Source organism: Ipomoea nil, unplaced genomic scaffold (assembly GCF_001879475.1).
Source record: "Ipomoea nil cultivar Tokyo-kokei standard unplaced genomic scaffold, Asagao_1.1 scaffold1720, whole genome shotgun sequence".
NCBI lineage: Eukaryota > Viridiplantae > Streptophyta > Magnoliopsida > Solanales > Convolvulaceae > Ipomoea > Ipomoea nil.
Window position 1 is genome coordinate 180,871 of NW_017618148.1, and position 17,271 is coordinate 198,141.

Genomic DNA, 17,271 nt, shown 5'->3' on the forward strand with positions numbered 1-17,271 from the left:
AATGCCATTTTTGGTCCCTAAAGTTTGCATCTTTTATAACAGTTGCTGTGATTAATTATACTCCCGCCTTCCAATTTTAGCTCTGGAGGCTGTGACGAGTTTTGTTCTATGTATTGTAAATCAGAGTTTTGAGCCTACCTGTATCATGGCATGGTAGTTGTTTTTGTTGCAGCCATGGCAGGTTTGGCATCTGATTCTCCTGATAGATAAAAGGTGATTTTGAGCCTCGTTTAGGGTGTGTTTTGGAAACCACAAGGTTTTTTGTTTCATTCTTGGCACCCTCTCAACTAAAAGCCTAAGTTGATAGTTGGATTACACATTAATGGTTATATCTCAACACATGGGAACCTTATTATGGTTGGTATCACTCCAACGTCACCCTTCTCCCAAATGGAGCCTTATTATTATGGTTGGTACGAGAGATTTGTGTGAAGCCCTTAAACTAGGCTTGACACCTTGTTATACCGATAGAGAAGAGGTTAATATCCATTTCCTATTTTACAATGTACTGTTACTACAATTCAGTGACTTCACTTCCTCTGTCCCATTTTATTTATGGTTGCATTGATTTCTTGCACTACTCTTGAGGCCGTGATGATTCTTTTCATTATTAATTGAAACTCAGAGTTTTGAGCCTACACCGTATTTTGGCGTGGCAGCTGTTTTTCTTGCAGCCATAGCGGTCTTGGTCTCTTGTACTGATTGATAAAAGGCGAATCTGAGCCTATTTTTCCATTAGTAAATCTCCGTGTCCCTACACAATTCACTCCCTCTATCCCATTTTATTTTATTATGATCCTGCAATGATTCTTTTCATTAATAATTGAAACTCAGTTTTGAGACTACTCCTTATCTTGGCGTGGCAGTGTTTTTCTTGCAGCCATGGCGGTCTTAGTTTCTTGTACTGATTGATAAAAGGCAAATCTGAGCCTTACATTGTGGTTTTAAGGATATTGGATATTTGGGATTCATTAGAACCAAGCAAGCCCTCAAAAGACTGGTTCTCTGTTTATCTCGAGAACCACAAATTGTAACACAACTGAAGAGACCGTTATAACAATTGAAATGTGTTTTTTCTTTTTTGTGGCTTAGCTATTCCATTAACTTGCTTTTTAGCAGGGGAGATTGCACATGGGAGATCATAATGATTCAAGGGGAATTTTGGTATGTATTTCTTCCATTTTCCCATTTTCTTCAAACCACACAAGGTATAGTAAGCAGCCATTGAAGTTAATATTAGGATCAATTGCCTTGATTTTTTAGTTTTGTATTTTTAAAACCTTTATTTCCATTATAGGGTCATAAATAACCAATGACTAATATTGATAATTATTTCAATTCTACTTTCTTGCAAACTACTTTCACCAAAACTCATTACCATTGCCAACTATTTAATTCTCATTCTGATTTTGATTTCCATGTGTGAACTAAACACACCTGAAGTCAATCTAGTTTTAAAATTTAATATCAAATTGTATACTTGTGAGTTATGAGCATTTTCAATGTCTGTGACAGGAATTGGACTCTTGCCTGTTGAAGATGAGGTGTGACAGGAATTGGACTCTTGCCTGTTGAAGATGAGGTTTGTTGCAACTCGAAAAAAAAAAAGAGATTTTAAATTTTCTGGAAGCAAAAAAAAAAAAAAAAAGATGTATACAAAAGGATCAACAATCCTTTTTAATTTTTTTTTTTTAATTTTTTATGGCAATGATGTTAAAGATTATGGTAAAAATGATTGGTTGATTGTTACCACTCTGATGCTCATGTGAATCAAATTTGATGGTTGTTTTTATTGCTCTGTTTTTATTGTGTGATGATTGAGTTGACTTGGATTTCTTGGATTTTGGCATGGCAAGCTTCGATAATTCTTGTTCTGCTGTCTTACAAACATACAATTCTCCATCTAATGGTCAATCAAGTTTGATGTATTTTTTGAAGGTTTATACTTTATATGTAGATATAATATAATGTTGTTGTATCATATAATATACTTTATAAAGTCTCTGCAATTTTATCTTTTCAATCAAATAATTTGACCTTCATTTGTATTTATTGTGCATTGGGCACGTTTATAAGTAGTAACTACAAGATTACGAGTTCGATCCCATTAATAGTGACCCATTCACCTTTATAAGTAGTATATAACTACAAGGTTACGAGTCTAACTCCCATTAAGAGTGACTCATTCACTTTTATAAGTAATATATAACTACAAGGTTACGAGTCTAACTCCCATTAAGAGTGACCCATTAATCTTCTTGATTTGAGTTGACGGTTTTCCCAATACACACTCTTGTGTAGTGATTGCGAGTTGAGTGATGAGCAGCCAGCTACAACAATGCAATGCAATAGAATACAAGTAATACAGGTACTAGCTAGCAATTGAACTGAGTAATGAGTTGAGGACAAGCTCTTTTTGGCTATCATTTCCATTAAACTTTCTTAAATCACAAAGTGTGTTTTTACACTTCACAGTGTGAGATAGAGCAATTAACTTAAAGGATGCCATGATAAGTACAAGAAGAATCAGAAGGCAGCATTTAATTACTTATTCTAGTAAGAAAGAATAAAATAGGATTCCTGCTGCCCAGGCCACAAGGAAGACCACAGTGGCAGTGGGTGCAACTCTTGTTGTTCTTGAAGAGTGTTTAGGTGGAGAGCCAGGTGCGTTGTCGGTGGGTGTATCCGGGGAGGGCGCATTGGCGCCGCCCGAGGCCACAGGCGGTATAGCTTCATTGTCGATGTCTTTAGGAGTCACGGGAGGATAGTTGGTGGCGTTTACGTCCGCGGCCGCGTTTGTCATTTCAGCTTCCATCACTGATAATATTGAAGTGTTGAACAGTTCTCCAGGTGCAATTGCAGTGAAGGCTAAGGAGTGTTTTGTTTTTGGTTTAGCACATTGTGATCCTGCATGCATGCATATAAGCCAGACTAAGCTGATAGTTGGATTACACATTTATGTTATATGTTTAACAGGCTAGTAGCTAGTAGCTAGGTAGGTGGTATATATACTTACTCATGAATGAAACTGCAGTGGCTGGGAAATCAGTTATGAATCCATCCACGCCATCAGAAAGAAGGGTAGCGATCTCTTGGTAAGGATCACTGTTGTAATCGAACAGGAAGGTCTGGAACTCGTTCTTGAGATTTGAAGCGTAGACACTGAGATTAGCTTTATGCATTGCGGAAACAGCGTTTGTAAAGCCTCGGGTCATGAAAAACGGGTCACCATATTCGAGCACCAGCGAATTTCTGCGTATGGCTACTGCATCAGCATACTTGTTGATTTCTTTCGCCAATGCCTCGGGCACTCTGCTGAAGTCCTTTTTGAAGTCGAATACTGTTTCGTAATGGGAGTCGTTCTTGTACTTTTCGAGAACCGCGCTTTGGTCTGACTTGATCATCACCTTATATTTGGTTTGATTAGTGAATGAAGCATTGGTTAATGCAGAGTTGACAGTGCCAATAATGTCATATCCCTTTGTTGCAAGGTAAGCAGCATTCTAGCAAGGAGGAGTATATCCAAAATAATGGTGTATTAATTCTCTCTTCTCATATATGGAAAACTGCAGCAGTGATGATGTATATATATATATATATATATATATATATATATATATATATATATATATATATATATACCAAACTAAGTAACTCAACTTACTTCTATTCCAATCATAATTCCATTTACTGCTTTTGCCTTGGCAAATTCCAAGAATTCCGTCAGAGTCACAAACTTTCCGGCAAACAGGTATCCGTGATTCCTGTCCAATGGCGCATCGTATGGAGAGTTGATTTTAGCTGCATGCAATGCAATGCAAGAAACAAGAAGAAGAAGAAGAAGTTGAGCAAACTGCGGATATAATAATAACAATTCATATTCATTCAAGAAAGCAGAAGATTGAGATTGAGCTTTTACGCTTTAGGGACTTGATTTCCTCCCAGGTAAGCTCAAAGGAGAAAATGCCCGGTTGCCCCTGATTAACCTCTGGAATTTGGTTCACTCTATCCATTAAGTCCGATCCTGCTGAGGTTGTGAACTTAAGGTCAGGTGATTCTTGGCAGAATGCAACTCCATCTTTTGAGAACTGGACATTACAATCAATTATGTCAACACCATCATCTACAGCTTTCTGATAAGCAAGATCCGAGGCTCCAGCATAGTCACCACTAGCTCCATTATGAGAAATCACCAAGACTGCATGCAATAATCATATCCATACAAACCTCGAATCAAATCATATCATATACAACAACAACAACTTCCCACACCAAAAAATCTGATTCCATCTTTCTTACTTACATTCCACTGCTTTTGAAGCATTCCTGTTATGAGACATGCCCACCAAGCATCCTGCAACCAAACCAAAGGAGGGAGTAATTAATTTTCATCAGCTCCACATTACTACTACTACTACTAGTACTAGTAAGTAGTACAGGAATAGAATTTGAAGAATCATCATCTCTCACCTATGGCATTTGATGCAGTTGAGCAAAAATCTGTGACCACTCCATCAACAGAGAAGTGAGAATTGTCAACAAATTGTAGGTACTCATTTGTTGGATCAAGGCTATAGTTGTAAGGAAGATAGAAATCATTTGCAAAGCCATAAGCAAACACTTCAAGACCTAATCTGTGGGCATCAGTGACAAGAGTGGTAGCAGGCTTTAGATACCGATTTTCATTGACTGGCCATATATATTCTTTCGGCACAAGGATTCCTACTGCAAAGGTCTTGATCATGTTCAGCTTCTTCAACACTGATCCATACTTCTCTTTTGTTGAGGGCTCAATAGCATTTACATCTAATGGGAACTTAAAAAAAAGCTTTGTTTTTGTTGCACGAACTTTTGGTCCAATACTTTTCAAGAAACCGATTTCTGTGGATGAAAGATAAGGAATTTCTATTTTTAACTGAGGCAGCATTTCATTAAGAAATGATTCTACATCCAGCTTGTGTTGTTTATAGAACACGTCGTACTGCAACACACATTCAAACAGTGCATGTATGAAAACATTTTCTAATCAAATTAAAGTTATGTCATCGATGGATAGATTAAATCATACATACCTCCACGTTTATCCATACTTTGGTCAATTGAGTATCTGTCCCTAGATGTTGCAATGTCTCCAATGGAGTTATTCCAAAGAAGTTATCATAACTTGAAGGTCGAGTGTAAAGGCTCTGTATCACTACATGGCAGGCAGGGGAAGACAAAAAGAGAGGGTGAGTTTTTGAAGCATTCCTGTTATGAGACATGCCCACCAAACATGCTTCAAAAAAAAGAAACTTACATGTTACATTTGCAAACAGCACCGAAGAATCAAAATCCAGTCCAAACCATCCTGTAAGCTTTCTGCCATTGACATCATAGGTATTTCGTTTATTAGGGTAGATTTCAGCAATGCTTGTTGTGTTTTGAAGCAACATTTTGTCGAGACAATAACCATAATTATCCTTGGTAAGCTTCAGATCACACAGGACTGGAGAGCCCTCTAAATTCTGTGCCACGCCATAAGTATATGACGCCCAACTGCTCTCAGGAAAAACACCAGACATCCCTCCATTTGCAACTATCACAGGCTCACCACCTGTAAGTTCTCAATTCCATTCAATTACCAACCCTAACCTAACCTATAACCAAATTAGGAAAACATTTGAATTTGAATTCAATATATATACGCATACCGTGCAGTGTCAGCCATTTCCTCTTTAATCGAGGAGGAGAAGCTCCCATTGCTCCATGGATCAGCAAGCAAAAGAGCAGCAGATGCTTGATCATTATTTTCTTCCAATCCTGCAACTAACTTTCAATCAATATAATGGCAAGCAAAACAACTCATTATCTCTTTCCAACTAACAAAATACAAAATTTTGCACACATACATACATACATTATCATAAATTAAACAATATAGCTCTTCCCTACAACATATATACAACAACAATTCGATCATTCATTGAATTAAAGGGCGGGAAGGGGGGAAATGAAAATGAAATGACTAAACTTGAAAATGAAGAGCGAGCGCCTCAGGAGGAAGAGAGAAACATTCCCTCAAGAAATTCACACGAGAAAATAGATTGATATGATGTAAGGTGGAAAGTCTCAAGGGAATGGAGATCGAGGAAGGAGAAATGGGGAGAATAAACAAAGAAATATTGAGAGAGAGGATCGGAGGAGGAATTGTTGACCCAAATTTAATGTCTCCCACACATCCATCGGATTAATAGCTGCATGCTCTCCCTCCATCCTAATTCCTAATTGCTAATTGCTTTGCCGCTTTTTCTCTCTCCTACCCATATATACATCCATTGTGTCTGTCTGCCTGTGATTATCCATTTGGCGGGAGCTCATCATCCTTCCTCCTTAACCCAACTTCGCATAACTTTACGTTTCTACTTTTTAATTTAAATGAATGAATGAATCCCCCTCCCCTCCCCTCCCAAAGAGTTAATTCTATTTTTCGTCATAAATTTATAGGTGACCGTCCATATTTTTTTAATTTTTTTTAGAAGATCCTTTTTGGTTATAGTATTATTATGTTTTTTTTTTTGAAAATAAACGGCTAATCATTAATCATAAGCAAGAATGTTTACAATACAGATCGTTAGAATTGTAATACATTCTTTACAATCAGACATAGAAACAAATTTCCTAGCAATGTTATAGAAAACTTGGACCGCAGACTGTTTTACAAATTTGAAGCCGAAGTTGTTATATGAACTCGGTGCTTCATCACAAATCTAGTCAAACATAGCCAAACCTGACTCTGGTGTGACCATTTTATCATTCCACGCTTATGAGGAGAACTCGCAAAGAAACGAGAGGGAAACACTCGCTAGAGAGACGAGAGAAAACAAACTAGTCAAAGGAACAAAGGGATAACATAGAACCAAAAGAAAACAAAATAAATGGAAAAGATGGTAGAAAACCTGTGAGATCTGTAGAGTCTCTGACTTTTTCTTCTCTGAAAAACGATCGCAGATGATTTGAGATCTAACACTTATTCATAAAACAGCCAGAGGATGGAATCTACTAATGGCACCGCCGGCTCAATCCTCGATCAGAGCGTCAGCCGGCAGCACCAAGTCGTCGGACCTTTACTTCATGGGAGCAACGAAAATGGAAAAGAAAGCGGTTCCATTTTTAATTTTTCATAAAAAAAAAACTGTTTAAATTTCATTAAATACAGGTGCATTTAAGTCGTCAATTATAATTTTTTTTGAAAAAATAAAAATATAACGGGTCAATCAGCTTTGTATAAAAAAGATCAAAATGTCATTGCATTTAACGACACTTCAATGATTTTATTGACGGATAACAAATAATGATCATTTCACAATAATACTAAGATCAAATGAGAATGTTTTGAAAACAAAATTAAAAACAACTTATTATCACATATAAATTTAAGATCTAAAATAAAATTAATTCTTATAATTATTAATGAAGAAAAGGTGTCATATTCACCCTAAGCTGAGCAAGCATTACAATTGAATTCCTCAATTGAGAAAAAGCTTAAATCAACCCCTTGAATGGGCATATAAATGGTAATTAACCCCTATTCAACATGTTATGTTACTAATAAGTGGTAATTAACCCCTATTCAACATGTTATGTTATTAATAAGTGGTAAATAACCCCTATTCAACATGTACGTTACTATTGATTTGGCATGCACATCAAGATTTTTTTTTAGATGGGGCAAAAGTTTTGACAATATTGAAAAATAAAATAAAAATTTTTGAGTGTCTCTATTCGACAACAAACGCAACACGCCTGTTATTTGAGTCCAAATATAGACTCTTAGGGTGGACGGAGGTGGCCAATGGCCACTGTCAGAGTCTAAATCCTAAGGGAGGTCAAATATGTAAGAAGTATATGTGGTAGCTTAGTTAGCATATCAATCAATGATAATCTATTGAATAGGCATCAATAATGCTCAATTTTACATTTATGTCGGTTTAAAGGAGTTGATTATAACTTTTTTTTTCTTCAATTAAAGAACTTAGTTAAACTTGCTTCCCACTATAAAAAATTTGCTTATAAAGAGGGTAGAGGTTAATCATGTTTGTGCCATGTGTGGAATTCTTCATGAAGACACTATGCACTCATTGGTTATGTGTGACTATGCAAGTTCCATTTGGAATTAATCCAACCTTTCAATCCCCAATATTGTAACAAATGTTTTTCATGATTGGTTTAGTGAAGTCTTGAATATTCTAGACACTAATGACGTTATATACGCAGTTGCAATTCTTTATCATATCTGGAGAGCAAAGAATGATGCGGTTTGGGACGGAATGCTTATCTCCCGATAACAGGACAGGACGGAAAAACCATTATCCTTAAGCCCTAAGCTACCAAACATTGATAAGAAATAGCTGCCGTGTATAACCGAGAACTTCACAAGGAGACAAATTCAAGAAACTTCATACAAAACAACATACACATACTACATACATACAATCTTTTCAAGATTACACAATCAATCCATAAAAAACATATATATGCCAAAAAAAAACACTGCCCTCATCCATCCTTCTTCTCAGTTCACATTTACATCCTACAACATAAAGCTCCTTATTTTTTCAATATAAGACTTGGTTGCTGCAGCTAGTAGTGTAGTATGTCCTACTTTCCAAAGATGGACTTGATCCACCAAATCCCTTTGTCGCTCGCGACTTCCCCCTCCGGTGGAGTCTCAGAATGCGGTGTCTTGTGAAGCTTGCTTACATCGTACCCCACCTCTTTCGCCTTCTCAACCAGCTCGTTGTAGGTCTCATCATCAAGCCGAGGCTGCCTACACAATATCTAAAACCAACCAATGCCCAAAGTTAATTGGTATAAATTTGATGGAAAACCAGGCTCGTTATCCTACCTAAACCAAAACAAGCCTAAATCTACATTGAACTAGCATTATACTCAGTGAGCCGTTTACTTTTTCATGAGCTCCAAACAACACCGAGGAACTTAACCTCGTTATCCTCAACTCCAAGCAAGAACATATCAAGATCACAAACAAGAAATACCAACTCCAATGCTTTCATTGTATATATAACCAAGGATTGTGAAACAATATTATAACATTATATCCTTGTTGTAACCGTGGACCGAACCAGCTCTGATACCATGTTAGAATCTAAGATTGGACCAGGATAACTCATGGCTCAACTAAATTATAATGCACCCGGGTCAAACCACACTATGACATTAAATCCAATTAATTAGCTAGTCTAACCATGGGCTTATAAATCCATATATTTTCAATGTGGACTCTCACAAAGCACTGAAATGATTTTTTTCCAATTTCACTTGAAGCCAGCAAATAACAAGGTGAATGGATTGGTTACTCTTTGAATAAAACCTCTTAGAAAATTGAACAATAATTCAGAAACTACATCTTATATATATATAGTCCAGTGGCATATAAGTAACATAAAATTTGAACATGGAACTAAGATTCTATATAAGAGGTCCAAGATTGATCCTCATACAAAAACAGTGTATATATACAATATACATATGCAAAGATTACAAAACTAGACCTAAAATAACATAAAACCCCATTCAATATAAGCAAAGATTATAAACAAAAAGCATCAGAAACATCATCAATCCAAAGTCATTAACATGATAATAAAGAATCAAAGTCCAAATGAAATGATACAAGTGTGTGGGGAACACCATTCCTAGATAAATCAATACCACTGAGATATCAAAGACAGACACCCTGGGTTTTAAAAAGGTTAATTACTAGACAATTGCCCAGCAAATTCTTGGACCATCCTGTAAAAAGTTGAAGCCTTTTTTTATGTTTGCAGGTCAGAATTAACCTAATTTTAAATGAAGTGGGACCCTTTTTGCTTAGCAAATGATAAAAAGAGAAAGCAAATTATATATCTTCACAAATCAAAACTAACCATATAGCAAGAATGTATCTCAATGTTCAGAATGATACCAAGCAAATTAAATCTGATAATAAAACCAATCCAATCCATTCAAATACTGTAGTGGAGAGAATTGAGGAAGATACAATACATACCCAGAGATAACTCCTGCTTGGCTGGCCAATCAAAGCATACTGGTAATCAGGGTCAATGTGCAAAACCCAGTAGTCCCCAGTGACAGGGAATATGGGCAAGAAAGGGGGAACATAAAACCTGACCTTGAGCTTAGCCTCATCGCTTTTAGGGTCAGCCTTGTATGCAGTTCCCTCGATGTAACCTCTCTTCCCACCACTCCAAGTCTCATTCAACACATGAACTGTGCCATCAGGGTTTAGAGTGTAGGTAGCCCTGGTGTCCACCCCATCTTTGGGCTGAAATCTTGATGGGAATGAGGCTATCTCGTACCACCTCCCCATGTACCTCTCCACATCAAGATTTCTCACTACTTCCATCTCTTTTGTGCTACCCATTTCTTTGATTTTGATTTTAAGGAAGGGTTTTGTTTGGAGTTTTAGTGTTTCTCTATATGGGATATGGTAATTGGGAAGGGCAAATTCTTGGGATATATATGAAGGTGTAGTGTTTTACTAGTTACTAGTGTATGAGATTGACGTGGGCGTTTGAGGACCTTACAAGTAACACCGCATTATGTTTTGTAATTGTGTGAGGATTTGAGGACTGGGTTGTTCCTTCTAGAATTGTCTGGAAATTGTTCCCCACCTTCCTAGTTCTTAGTACTCTCCCGGTCTTGAATCTTGACGAAACTAAAAGATTAAGGATAGGTTTATTTCTCGTGTACTCAACATCTTCAAGTAACATTAAGGATAATTGAGTTTAACTCAGTGATTCAGTAGCCTGCTTTTGATAGAAGAGATCGATGTTTAAATTTTGATATTTTTAATAGAAGAAATTAATGTTTGAATTTTGGTTGTGATATAGAGATTATACTCAAATTGAACAGATTCTTAATGTGTACTGACATTTGCCTCTATATGTCCTTGTGTGCACTGATATTTGCCCCTATATGTTGAACCATTGGGAATGATTAGATAATATTTGAATTTCAGTTGCGATAATATAGAGATTTACTCAAATTGAACAGATTCCTAATGTGCACTGACATTTGCCCCTATTTGTCCTTATGTGCACCAATATTTGCCTCTATTTGTTGAGCCATTGAATCACCGCGATTTACATTCTCTCAAATGTTCTGTCAGGTCGAGTTGAAAATTCAACTTTGGGAGATGTTGTGCATTGACATTTGCATCTATCTGCCGAATCATTGAGTTACTGTGATTTACATTCTCATAAATGCTCTGTCAGATCGGATTGAAAATTCAACTTTGGGAGAAGTAACAATCATTAATCATGCTCAACTTTCAATATTTAAAAATGAACATTTGTTAGTAGTCCGCGTAACAATATTTCACATGGTCCCTTTGAAATGTGAGGTTGGGTAGGGTAGACCATTCTAGTATTCCGATGATTACAAGTTTTGCAAATAGTAATTTTTATTAAATTTTACTAAGAAAATGCTAACAATTTACACAAGTACACACTCATTAATATCACTTCAAAATCAAAATCCTTTTTAGTTACTCGCAACTTTATAAAACTCACTACACATTATCCAATTGATATGTTTGTTGAATGCTAGTGCTAGTAATTAGTAAACAAGTTAAACTCACACCTGCAACATTGCGACCTAGACTAACACCATACTAAACCAAAGATGTCTCCAAATTTAAATAGCAGTATCCAAGAATATGAGCAGAGTATACTGATGTACTGTAACAGTTAACACTTTTTAGTATGCTATGGTGAGTCCTTGTCCTGACACCAGAGAGTACAAGAGAATGGAACGATTCAAGCTCACACGAATAAATAACTATAAACACCAATTTTTGTGGCACTTTATATTACATTAATGCTTGAAATCCTTGGATGAGAAGAGCAGAGCAGTCCCCTACGAGGCTACGACTCTCAACCATTTATAAAATTGTGCAGCATTGATTGGTTTTCTTCGCCTGCTTGTAGAACATCTGTTAGGAAACAAAAACAAGCAGCACTTGAGTGGTGATGTTTACTGAGACCACAAACATTTATTCAATCATGAATATTCTAAAAGAGACTGTAAACTTGTAACCACAAAGTCACGAGTTCGAATCTCAGCCTTTTTTGTTTGAGCTGGTCAGTTATGGACAACCTAAGCTGGTTTACCTCCTTGTGATCCTTTGCTGGCTAAGGTCACAAAGCGAGGTTTACCTAGTGCACACCCTCAGGGTAGTGGCTTCGGGTTTCCCTTGTCACCCCAAAAGTAATTGTAGCACCATCATTGAAAGGAAGAAAAATAAACTTACCCAAAACACGGCATATATCCCATCTTTGTGAACTACCATTTTCAATTAAAACGATCAAGTTTCAAATGTGTGATGCATTTATTCATTCTACTTATCTAACATGTACTCTTCATTTTCAACTCTCTTCTCAATGAATATGAGCTGTTCCCCAATCAGACTACAAAGGAAAGACTAAGTGCTGGAGTGAAAGCTTCAAGCTGGAGTGTTTTCTAGTTTTTAAAATGGAAAATTGTGCAAGTAAACATATTTTTTGTTTTCCATTGTCTAGTTTTCTAGAAAACTGGAAAACTCTCCCATTAGTAAACGGGCCCCAAGTATTTATGCCCAGTCCAAACCACACTAATCAATCTACAAAACCTATTTGATGAGTATAACAATTGTAGAAACCCCTAAACTATCAACTGCTCAGAAAATTCAAAAATCAATGTGGAGAGACAGAAATCGACAAAAAAACACAAGGACATCATGGCTTCTAACAGAAATTTTTTCAGCATCATGATTAAAATATCAACAAAAAACACAAATAAAGACAATCCCTGCTCAACATGCTTATGCTCAACAATTTTAATGAATTGATGCTTCTACTTATGTCACCAACAAATTGAACATTACATCTCATTCCAGCAAAATACAGAGTTCTAATCCCTTAAATCCAGAATAAAAACGGTACACACATCCTAAGTAGATTTGCACAACACCACAACGTATTCCATACTTGCAACTTATAAGGAATTGAATAGTAAATATGTACCTGGGAAGCAGCACTGAGATCCGAACTCTTATCAACCAAACTGTCAAGTTTCTCACCTCGTTCTAGAACACTGTCAATTGTCTTATGCTGTTTCAATGCAAAAGAAATAATCATCAGCAGTAGTTCCAATGGAACCACTAAGCATAATAATACTTAAACAATGAATCCAATGAAAAAATGGTCATTATATAAAAGCTGTTCCAGAAACTGCCTTATGCTGAATTGCTGAGCCAATGCAAAAGAAACAGCCACTAGCAATAGTTTCAAAACAACCACTAAGCCTATACTAACTGACAAATCCAATTACAAATTGGTCATAACAAACAAGTTAAAATCTTCTATAATTGTGGAAGGTGATGTTCATTGAGAAAATAAATAGATGTGTTGGAAACCGTCAAAATAAAATAAAAAGAAGATTCTATTTCTAAACTACAAGAATAAAAAATAAAAAGCCATAACACCATTTCACACCCGAATTTCCCTTAATATTTCACACATGGTCAAAATCTTAAATAGAAATAACTGTGTCATTCAGACTATTCAGTAAAGAACTTCAAGCATAAATTAGAACCAGAACAAACTAATGTAAAATCGTTTAATGAAACCCATGAAGAATTACAATCACAAATGGAGCATGGGGAAGATGTTCTACATTTACATGTTCTCACACTTCTTGATAATGCAATCTTCATGTACCCAACAAAAAAAAAAAAAAAAAAAAAAAAAAAAAGTGCAATCTTCGAGTATTCATTCATTACAATTACAAATTAAATGACTAACATTTCTTGAAGAGAAGGGAAAACTCTAAATGAAAAACTAACACATTATTTGTAAATGGGAAAGATTCTCTTTATATACATGTTCTCACACTCAGACACTCTTTAATCAGCAATCTCCAAAAATTAATTTCCTAACATGCATCTTGTCCTTTTAATCAATCAATTATAATTAAGATTAAAAATAAAAATGGGAAACATTTCATGAAAAGACAAGGGAAAATTCTAAATGAAAAAGCAACACAGTACTTACAAGAATAATTTTTGTTTCATCCAACTCCCTCTGAATTTTCAACAGCTTATCAGCTTCAGCAGGATCCTAAGAAAATAAAAGGAGGAAAAACACTTTTACTAACCCAGGAAGTTATTTAAAATAAACTGCAAATCTATTGAGATAGGTAAATAAAATAGGTACCTGAAACCTAGTTAAAGCTTCATTTAGATAAGGCCATTGTTGAGTACTGTCAGATTGTGCAGACCTCCATGTCTCACCAAAATTCTTTTGGTACTCATCCAGGACCTGAAAATGTAAAATGCGCACATAAAAAAATTAATGCTTCATCAAACAATGTCCTTCTCTTGTCAAATTGAAGGAAATTAAAAATATAGTGTATTACCTGGTTGAGCACTGAAAATGCACTTCGAACTGGATAGTGATTGTCCATAAAACCCAACGTACATAAGCCATTTTGGTTATATGCATGTACCATGTACTCTATTGTATGGAAGAATTTCAAACAGAAGTCAGCTTTAGCAAACAATGATATATCACAATTTCAGGAACACTTGGATATCATACAAGTTTGAGTTATGATGTTTTGCAAACAAAGAGATATCACATTTCAAAAACACTTGAATCTGATACAAGTTTTTGTATGGATATTTGGATAACAAGAACAAGAATGATCATATATTTAGACATCAAAATGTCTTCACAAGCCGTGGTGGTGCCAAAAATCATTTTGAAGGGGCCAAAGTTATAACATAAATAACTTTAGCTAACAGCCTAACAGATCCACTTACAAAAATATAACTCATAATCATCTTGAAGAGGTGAGTATTACATACCACGACAATGGATTCTAATGCAAATGACAAATTGTTATATATACACCTATTAGTCAATATTAACATTTATTTAGACATTTTAGTTGTTTGAAAACAATATAATTAATGCCACTTGGGTAATTGTGGACCAAAGCTATACAATCTACTTATAGACTTGGTTGGAGCTTTTGGGCCAATATAGTTGGAGCTTAAAAAGTTGCACGGCGCTATAACTTACAAGTAATGGTTTCCAATTAATTACCAAACAACCACACCGAGTAAAAATACAAACTTGTAGAAAATCAAAACCCTAATTTTAAACATAGCTCACCAAAGCTGCAAAAAGAAAATATTTTTTAGCAGTAACTCAACTTAACAATTTCAACATAGAACTAACTAGCATTATAATCGGGTGAAAGTTCACAAAATTCAACCCAGTGGATAGTTTTTCTTTCCCGTGAAATAAAGAAGCACTTATAGGATTGTGAAGATGAAGATTAGGAACCTTCGTGCTGAACGGATTGACGCTGGCCGGGAGAGGTCCGTTTGGCGACAGTCCGGCCTACGAAGACGATGAATTCCTTGACGCTGGATCTCTGGAAGTAGCCGAAGTGGCTAACGTCCGACGCGTTCGCCAGGATCACCGGATCCGACCCGTCAGGTCCGCATTTCAGTACCAATAACGCCGTGATCTTCATTTCCACCGCTCTATCTCTAAAATAGAATCAGAAACAAAAAAATTCGAAATAAAAACTCTCTCTAATAATGAATCGTATCACTTTGCATGCAAGTTTTCGTATTCCAATTAGATCTTTGAATTCTGTTTTAGGGAAAGAAAAAAAAAAAGTGTCGACAGAGTGAGATTCTTGAGGAAAGTGTTTGTGTAGTTGGGACTTGGGAGCAGCAGACAAAAAAGTCAAAGTACCACGATATTTATATAGGGGTGTCAAAGTGGGCCGAAGTTTGCGAGTCGGTTCATATTCACATGCAAAAAATGCGGGCTAAATGAGCCTGATCCATTGAGGGTCGTAGCCCGCGGACCAGGACTATATATATAGGGTCTCGTTCAGGTGTGAACAACCACTTAGGAGCGAACTGCGAACCAACTAGTGCGCGCCATCTGTCTTCCCGTGCATGTAAATGTGTTATATGTGCAAGTAGTTGATGCACCTATGCAAGTAAAAAATGCAGGTAAAATCACTTACAAGTGCACTTATTTTTCCCTACAAGTGCATGTAATTTTGCCTTGTTAATATTCATTCATCGGGTGCACCTACTTTCACCTACAAGTCCATGTAGTTGGTGCACCTATGCAAGTAAAAGTGTTGGGTAAAATCACTTACATGTGCACCTATTTTTACCTACAAGTCTACAAATGCATGTAATTTTGCCTTGTTAGTCACCCCTACTTGTTAACATTCATTCATTGGGTGCACCTACTTATAACTATAGGTGCACCTAGATCTAAACACATGGCGCGCACTGGATAGTTTGCAGTTCGCTGCTGGGCACGCCGTTCGCACCTGAACGCGACTATATATATAACACAAGTCACAAAAACATACGTTATATTTACTTTATTTCTGGGAACATAATTCATACGCTTAAGGTACAAAATTGCATAACATAAGACACAGAAACGCAAAACACAAGACACATATATATGGATTACATGCTAGACCTGTAACGTGAACTAAACAACAAATGGTCACTATCAAAATAAAAATTCAAAACGACATCGTATAGAACTAAGGTCCAAGATATAACGATTGGTTTATTCGCATGTGGATTTTGCATCACCTCCTCAAAAGAAAAAAGGCACAACTGTCAAATAGACTCATCTACTACTGCGAAGTGCTCAATTCTCACCATGAACTAAATTAAGTGTCAAATAAGTCCATCTACCAGCTAAATTTGTTCGATTGACATTTTTTACAGGTTCCTAGCAGGTTGCCTATCAAATTATTAAAAACAAATAAATAAATAGAATAAAAAATTTAAAAAATTAATTTAAAAAAAAAAAAAGAATTCAGCCACCGGCTGTCCGGCGAGGACAGTCGGTAGCTAATATTCTTTTTTTTTTTTTTTTTTTTTTAAAATTTATTCTATTTATTTATTATTTTTAATAATTAAATAGGTAACCTGCTAGAAATCTGTAAAAAATGTCAATTGAACAAATTTAGCTGTTAGATGAGCCTATTTGACACTTAATGTAATTTGTGGTGGGAATTGAGCCCTTAACAGTAGTAGATGAGTCTATTTGACACTTGTGCCAAGAAAAAATGAATACATATAGATAACGGCCGAGTCCCAATGCTCATTTTTTGACAAATTTTACTGTGGACTATGGTGCATGTAGCAGTGTGGGCCATGAAGTAAGTATC

At 36.0% G+C, this 17,271-nt stretch overlaps 3 protein-coding genes and 1 long non-coding RNA gene across 4 annotated transcripts; 1 reads left to right on the forward strand and 3 right to left on the reverse strand.

Annotated features, from left to right (window-relative positions):
- Positions 1-2,399: 2,399 nt before the first annotated feature.
- On the reverse strand, positions 2,400-6,298 carry LOC109191765 (glycerophosphodiester phosphodiesterase GDPDL7-like). The gene is made up of 10 exons (XM_019342418.1): positions 6,011-6,298; positions 5,691-5,799; positions 5,297-5,593; positions 5,073-5,194; positions 4,471-4,981; positions 4,304-4,354; positions 3,920-4,198; positions 3,665-3,801; positions 3,017-3,503; positions 2,400-2,907 (listed from the first exon to the last, which is right to left on the reverse strand). Exons 2-10 carry the CDS (start codon positions 5,782-5,784, stop codon positions 2,549-2,551), a joined length of 2,337 nt encoding a protein of 778 aa, XP_019197963.1. The 5' UTR covers positions 5,785-5,799; positions 6,011-6,298; the 3' UTR covers positions 2,400-2,548.
- Positions 2,636-9,533, forward strand: LOC109191776. Its single transcript, XR_002055974.1, has 4 exons — positions 2,636-2,646; positions 3,839-3,843; positions 6,924-6,926; positions 9,291-9,533. It is a non-coding gene; the product is annotated as an uncharacterized LOC109191776 (long non-coding RNA).
- LOC109191774 (temperature-induced lipocalin-1) lies at positions 8,416-10,495 on the reverse strand. The gene is made up of 2 exons (XM_019342430.1): positions 10,049-10,495; positions 8,416-8,817 (listed from the first exon to the last, which is right to left on the reverse strand). The coding sequence occupies exons 1-2, from the start codon at positions 10,421-10,423 to the stop codon at positions 8,638-8,640; spliced, it is 555 nt and encodes a 184-aa protein (XP_019197975.1). The 5' UTR covers positions 10,424-10,495; the 3' UTR covers positions 8,416-8,637.
- A 1,177-nt stretch (positions 10,496-11,672) lies between these two features.
- On the reverse strand, positions 11,673-15,799 carry LOC109191773 (VAMP-like protein YKT61). The gene is made up of 6 exons (XM_019342429.1): positions 15,393-15,799; positions 14,458-14,555; positions 14,256-14,360; positions 14,094-14,159; positions 13,065-13,151; positions 11,673-11,995 (listed from the first exon to the last, which is right to left on the reverse strand). Exons 1-6 carry the CDS (start codon positions 15,583-15,585, stop codon positions 11,945-11,947), a joined length of 600 nt encoding a protein of 199 aa, XP_019197974.1. The 5' UTR covers positions 15,586-15,799; the 3' UTR covers positions 11,673-11,944.
- Between the last annotated feature and the right edge of the window lie 1,472 nt (positions 15,800-17,271).

Coding starts and splice junctions, on each gene's coding strand:
- LOC109191765 (XM_019342418.1), bottom strand. CDS start 5,784: ATGATCAAGCATCTGCTGCTCTTTTGCTTGCTGATCCATGGAGCAATG. Junction 4,982..5,072: donor AAGTATGGATAAACGTGGAG/GTATGTATGATT, acceptor TGTGTGTTGCAG/TACGACGTGTTCTATAAACA. Junction 3,504..3,664: donor GAATTATGATTGGAATAGAA/GTAAGTTGAGTT, acceptor CCTCCTTGCTAG/AATGCTGCTTACCTTGCAAC.
- LOC109191774 (XM_019342430.1), bottom strand. CDS start 10,423: ATGGGTAGCACAAAAGAGATGGAAGTAGTGAGAAATCTTGATGTGGAG. Junction 8,818..10,048: donor CAAGCAGGAGTTATCTCTGG/GTATGTATTGTA, acceptor GGTTGGTTTTAG/ATATTGTGTAGGCAGCCTCG.
- LOC109191773 (XM_019342429.1), bottom strand. CDS start 15,585: ATGAAGATCACGGCGTTATTGGTACTGAAATGCGGACCTGACGGGTCG. Junction 14,556..15,392: donor TCAATCCGTTCAGCACGAAG/GTTCCTAATCTT, acceptor TCCATACAATAG/AGTACATGGTACATGCATAT. Junction 14,361..14,457: donor CATTTTCAGTGCTCAACCAG/GTAATACACTAT, acceptor TTACATTTTCAG/GTCCTGGATGAGTACCAAAA.